This window comes from Oncorhynchus gorbuscha, linkage group LG26, assembly GCF_021184085.1.
Source record: "Oncorhynchus gorbuscha isolate QuinsamMale2020 ecotype Even-year linkage group LG26, OgorEven_v1.0, whole genome shotgun sequence".
NCBI classification, from domain to species: Eukaryota; Metazoa; Chordata; class Actinopteri; order Salmoniformes; family Salmonidae; genus Oncorhynchus; species Oncorhynchus gorbuscha.
Window position 1 is genome coordinate 35,134,363 of NC_060198.1, and position 6,485 is coordinate 35,140,847.

Here is a 6,485-nt window from a genome sequence, read left to right on the forward strand (position 1 = left end):
GTGGAAGAATGTGCAAAGTAGAAATATAAATAATGGGGTGCAGAGGAGCTAAATAAATAAATAAATACAGTAGGGGAAGAGGTAGTTGTTTGGGCTAAATTATAGATGGGCTATGTACAGGTGCAGTAATCTGTGAGCTGCTCTGACAGTTGGTGCTTAAAGCTAGTGAAGGAGATAAGTGTTTCCAGTTTCAGAGATTTATGTAGTTCATTCCAGTCATTGGCAGCAGAGAACTGGAAGGAGAGGCGGCCAAAGGAGGAATTGGCTTTGGGGGTGACCAGAGAGATATACCTGCTGGAGCGTGTGCTACAGGTGGGTGCTGCTATGGTGACCAGCAAGCTGAGATAAGGGGGGACTTTACCCTGCAGGATCTTGTAGATGACCTGGAGCCAGTGGGTTTGGCGACGAGAATGAAGCGAGGGCCAGCCAACGAGAGCGTACAGGTCGCAGTGGTGGGTAGTATATGGGGCTTTGGTGACAAAACGGATGGCACTGTGATAGACTGCATCCAATTTATTGAGTAGGGTATTGGAGGCTATTTTGTAAATGACATCGCCAAAGTCGAGGATCGGTAGGAGGGTCAGTTTTACGAGGGTATGTTTGGCAGTATGAGTGAAGGATGCTTTGTTGCGAAATAGGAAGCCAATTCTAGATTTAACTTTGGATTGGAGATGTTTGATGTGAGTCTGGAAGAAGAGTTTACAGTGTAACCAGACACCTAGGTATTTGTAGTTGTCCACAAGTCAGAACCGCCCAGAGTAGTGATGCTGGACGGAAGGGCAGGTGGAAGAGCATGCATTTAGTTTTACTTGTATTTAAGAGCAGTTGGAGGCCACGGAAGGAGAGTTGTATGGCATTGAAGCTCGTCTGGAGGTTAGTTAACACAGTGTCCAAAGAAGGGCCAGAAGTATACAGTATGGTGTTGTCTGCGTCGAGGTGTATCAGAGACTCACCAGCAGCAAGAGCGACATAATTGATTAATACAGAGAAGAGAATCGGCCCAAGAATTGAACCCTGTGGCACCCTCATAGAGACTGCCAGAGGCCCGGACAACAGGCCCTCCGATTTGACACACTGAACTCTATCAGAGAAGTAATTCATGAACCAGGCGAGGCAATCATTTCAGAAACCAAGGCTATTGAGTCTGCAGATGAGGATGTGGTGATTGACAGAGTCGAAAGCCTTGGCCAGGTCAATGAATACGGCTGCACAGTATTGCTTCTTATCGATGGCGGTTAAGATATCGTTTAGGACCTTGAGCGTGGCTGAGGTGCACCCATGACCAGCTCTGAAACCAGATTGCATAGCGGAGAAGGTGCGGTGGGATTCAAAATGGTCAGTAATCTGTTTGTTGTCTTGGCTTTCGAAGACCTTAGAAAGGCAGGGTAGGATACATATACAGTAGGTCTGTAGCAGTTTGGGTCAAGAGTGTCCCCCCCTTTGAAGAGGGGGATGACCGCAGCTGTTTTCCAATCTTTGGGAATCTCAGACGACACGAAAGTAATAGGGGTTGCAACAATTTCGGCAGATCATTTTTAGAAAGAAAGGGTCCAGATTGTCTAGCCCAGCTGATTTGTAGGGGTCCAGATTTTGACGCTATTTCAGAACATCAGCTGACTGGATTTGGGAGAAGGAGAAATGGGGAAGGGTTGGGCGAGTTGCTGTGCGGGGTGCAGTGCTGTTGATCGGGGTAGGGGTAGCCAGGTGGAAGGCATGGCCAGCCGTAGAAAAATGCTTATTGAAATGATTTATTATAGTGGATTTATCGATGCTGACAGAGTTTCCTATCCTCAGTGCAGTGGGCAGCTGGGAGGAGATGCTCTTATTCTTCATGGACTTTACAGTGTCCCAGAACCTTTTTGAGTTTGTGTTGCAGGAAGCAAATTTCTGCTTGAAAAAGATAGCCTTGGCTTTTCTAACTGCCTGTGTATATTGGTTTCTAACTTCCCTGAAAAGTTGCATATCGCGGGGGCTGTTCAATGCTAATGCAGAATGCCACAGGATTTTTTTGTGTTGGTTAAGGGCAGTCAGGACTGGAGAGAACCAAGGACTATATCTGTTCCTGGTTCAAAATGTCTTTGATGAAATGGTGAGGAAGGCATTTTAAAAAAAACCAGACATTCTCTACTGACGGGATGAGGTCAATATCCTTCCAGGATACCCGGGCCAGGTCGATTAGAAAGGCCTGCTCGCTGAAGTGTTTCAGGGAGCGTTTGACAGTGATGAGTGGAGGACGTTTGACCCCTGACCCATTACGGATGCAGGCAATGAGGCAGTGATCACTGAGATCTTGGTTGAAAACAGCAGAGGTGTATTTAGAGGGCAAGTTGGTTAGGAGGATATTTTTTTATTTTTAATTTTAGCTTTATTTAACCAGGCAAGTCAGTTAAGAACATATTCTTATTTTCAATGACGGCCTGGGAACAGTGGGTTAACTGCCTGTTCAGGGGCAGAACGACAGATTTGTACCTTGTCAGAAATCTATGAGAGTGCCCGTGTTTGCGGCTTTGGAGTGGTACCTCGTGGGTTCATTGATAATTTGTGTGAGATTGAGGGCATCAAACTTAGATTGTAGGATGGCTGTAGGACTATATATGACTATATACAAATGAGATGAGTAATGTAGGGTATGTAATCATTATATAAAGTGGCATTGTTTAAAGTGCCAAGTGAACATTTATTGCATCCCATTTTTAATTACTAAAGTGGCTAGAGATTTGAGTCAGTATGTTGGCAGCAGCCACTCAATGTTAGTGATGGCTGTTTAACAGTCTGATGGCCTTGAGATAGAAGCTGTTTTTCAGTCTCTCGGTCCCAGCTTTGATGCACCTGTACTGACCTCGCCTTCTAGAGGATAGCGGGGTGAACAGGCCGTGGCTCGGGTGGTTGTTGTCCTTGATGATCTTTTTGACCTTCCTGTGACATCGGGTGCTGTAGGTGTCCTGGAGGGCAGGTAGTTTGCCCCCGGTGATGCGTTGTGCAGCACCTCTGGAGAGCCTTATGGTTTTGGGCGGAGCCGTTTAGGCCAAAGTCTGGAACCACAATAACTTTCACATTACATTATTTTTAAGTTCTATCTTATTAAATGTAGAAGAAAGAACCCAGGAGACTACCTGCTATGTCTGAGTTGCAATTTAGAAAGCAATAGCAATGTTTGAAGAATCAAAGGCTAGCAGCACCCTCGAATGGCACTGGAATGCCTGGGTGTAAGTCCAAAAACACTGTAAAATGCCACTGTAATCTAGTAATGTGCAGTGTCTTTATTAATGCAGATACATATTTGATACATACTGTAGCTCGGTCATCTGTTTACCAAACATATATCAGTCTCAAAAAGCTGATCATTAAAACAGGAGGACTTTCTCCTACTAGGACTTTCTCCAGTATGTGATCAGACTCAGTGGAGAGTGTCTAATCTGTGAGGTCACAGACATGACCACTGAGTTTAGCCTTGCTTAGCACCATCTGTCAGTCCCACTGCCAGGGAGGAAGGACTCCAGTCATAGTGTTAATTGTCTGACTGTTATCACCATTCAACGTAGGGCAAAAGTCTGGGCATAGCCTACAGTAGATGGGACAACGGTTAAGAATGATCCTCTAAAGATCCTAGATATAGATGTGTGAGCTTGATTTGTTAGTGAAAGCTTTCTGTACTCGAATGCCAAAGTTGATAGACTCTGTAAAAGAAAAATGATACCCCTACACACACGCACAAACAGCACACCTACAGTATGTCATTCCTCACTCCTCACTTTATTTGCAGGACACAATGATCCTTCCACAAAGCTTAAAGCTGAGTGGCTGCTGCATCTCTACCGTATGTGAGAGTGCTGCTGTTGATGGTGCTGGTGGCGATGAAGCCTGTGGAGGTGGGGTTGGCGAGTCTCAGGCCGCTCTGCCTTTCTGCCAACAAACCAGGCCAGGTGGAGGAGCAGGAAGGTGACCGCCCCTCTCAGGCTCAGCAGCGACAGCTGCAGCAGGAGGAAGGCCCTGAGCATTTCCCACCCAGTATAGCTCAGGAAGAGAAGCCTGAACTCCAGAGAGGACCACAGCAGGAGGGAGTTGAGCAGGACAGCCAGGGCCTCAAAGCCACAGAAGACCCGCTGCCACAAAACGTTACCCCCGGGGGATGTTCTGGGGAAGGGGCGGCGTGCGCCTGAACACAGGTGCCACAAGTCCATGCAGGATTTAGCTATGATGGTCAACAAGCACCAGAGGGCACACTGGGGGTAGATGCCTGAGAAGAACATGACGTGGCAGTAGGAGATGAGGAGCTCCAGGTAGCTCCAGGTCTGGGTGTCACACAGTGGTCTGTTGCTCTGCTCTGTGATCTGTCTAAGGACGGGAGACTGATGTTCCTGGTGGGCGCGGCAAGGGGGCATCCTCATCCTCCTCAGGCGGCGCAATAGCGTGGCGGACAGCAGCTTAATGACCAGGTGCGTGGCCAGCTGCACAGATAGGTGGAAGCGCACCATGGTGAGGTCATTTAGGACCAGAGCCCTGTAGAGATGGATGGAAAAGTGGTTGAAGAGGCAGGAGAGGATAACCTCAGGGAGCAGGGGCTGTTGCCTTGGTGACTGATGCCCTGGCGGCTCGGGATCAGGGCTGAGGCCTTGGGACAGTTGGAATGCAACACAGTCCATCCCTGCCATGGCAACCGTGAGGGCAATTTTGGGGAGGTAGACAAGGATGTTGTGAAAGAGGAAACTGAGCTCTTCTCTCAGGAGGAAGTCCCCCACTAGTCCATCTAGGTGTAAATACATCAGGATTTGGATGGAGGAGAGGCAGAGGGTGCAGGTTAGGAAGGCAACGGAGTGTTGCAGTCTCCTCAAGCTCATCTTTCCAAAAGGGTGGGCATCGATCTGGGACTGTGGTGGTGCTGTGCCCTGTGCCACCCTGGGCACTGCTGCTGCTGTTGATGAGTGACTGTGTGACGGATGAGTGACCACAGTCCCCCAGTCCCTCTGCAGGGCTTTGCTCTTCTCCCTCCAGCCCTGCAGGAACAGCTCTGACCACACTACACTGGAGAGGGTGAAAAAGACCAGGTTGTTCCCCAGCCTGAGGGGGTAAAAGGAGAGAAACATGGACAATGTGGATTTCAGGAGGAGAGCATTGACCAGCGAACCCTCAAACCCAAAGTAGAGGGCCACCGCCTCCCCGAAATAAGCCCTGATATCATCCAGCAGCTGCCAATGTTCTCTCTGGCTGAAGGGTTTGAGGCCACACCAGCCAGCCCACCACCTCCCCTGGAGGCTCTGAAGCAGTGGGGCTTCATGTAGGGGGTAGATGCTAGTTAGGACTCTTAAGCGGGACAGACTGGCCATCACTGGTTCTCCTGGAAGGAGGGTAATCCGCTGGAGCACCTGAATTTCCTCCCCCTCCCCCACTCTCAGCCTGTCTAGGATTCTCTGCACCAGGGTCACACACTCAGCCGATGACAGCATCCCATACACCCCCTCTGTGGGGCGAGTCCCCCCCAGGTCCCCCACCTCCCGTGCCTGACCTCCTATAGTGCAGCAGGGCTTGTGTCTGAACAGAAGGTCCTCGTCAGCCTCCAGGAGCAGCCGCTCTGGCGTGGCCCCCACCACCATGATGGCACCCCCGGCCCTAGTCTGGCTGATCACTCTGGCCAAGAGGTCTAGTCCCCCCAGGGGCTCAGGTGTAAGGATCTTCCCTAGGAGCCAGTCCACAGTGTCAGCCTCCACCTCAGGGTGGAACTCCAGCAGAATCAGAGGGGTGATCTCATTAAGGTGCTGCAGGGGGAGCATGAAGGCTGCCATGGTGATGTTGGTGAGTTCTTTCCTCCGTGTGTTCCCTCCTCCTAATAACATGCTGTCCTGAAGGGCGGTCATGGTTCCTTCTTCCTGGTGTTGACAGGGGGTTCTGCATAGGTTTCGCCAGCCCCCTGCTTCCTCTCTTCTCTTCACAGGGTACAGGGACAGGACTTCGATGGACAAGATTGTCTCAGCACACAGTGCCACAGGGATTTATGATGACACTCGCTGTAGCTGTGAGAATGTCTGACAGCGGGGCAGCACAGTGCAGTTGCATTGTGACATCAGCACAATGTCATAGAATAATTTATGTCACTAGTTAGCACGACCACAAAGTCAGAATTAGCCTTTTGGTTTTAATTTAAGGTTAGGGTTAGGCATAAGGTTAGCAATGTGGTTAGGGATAAGGTTAGGTAAAAAAATATATATTTTAAGAAGATGAATTGTAGAAATAGGTGGGGTTTAGCCATAATTCTGACTCTGTGGCTGTGGTAACTAGTGACAACCTAGAAGAATGTCCTGTTTTCTCATAGACTGAGCTATAATGAAATTAGCATTCATCTCATTTTGGGCACTGAGGTGGTGGCATTGAGACTGCTGGAAAACATTTTGCATACCTTTTAATAAAACTTTTTTTTAAAGTCTACAACCTTGGATTTCTTCACAATTTATTGTGTTACAAAGTTGGATTGAAATGGATTTAATTGTCTT

General features: G+C 48.7%; 1 protein-coding gene across 1 annotated transcript; it reads right to left on the reverse strand.

The window, feature by feature from the left end:
• Positions 1–3,812: 3,812 nt before the first annotated feature.
• Positions 3,813–5,852, reverse strand: LOC124015372 (anoctamin-10-like). Its single transcript, XM_046330544.1, has one exon. The coding sequence runs from the start codon at positions 5,850–5,852 to the stop codon at positions 3,813–3,815; it is 2,040 nt and encodes a 679-aa protein (XP_046186500.1).
• Between the last annotated feature and the right edge of the window lie 633 nt (positions 5,853–6,485).

What these genes read in the sequence shown, in the direction of transcription:
- LOC124015372 (XM_046330544.1), bottom strand. Translation starts at nt 5,852, where the DNA reads ATGACCGCCCTTCAGGACAGCATGTTATTAGGAGGAGGGAACACACGG.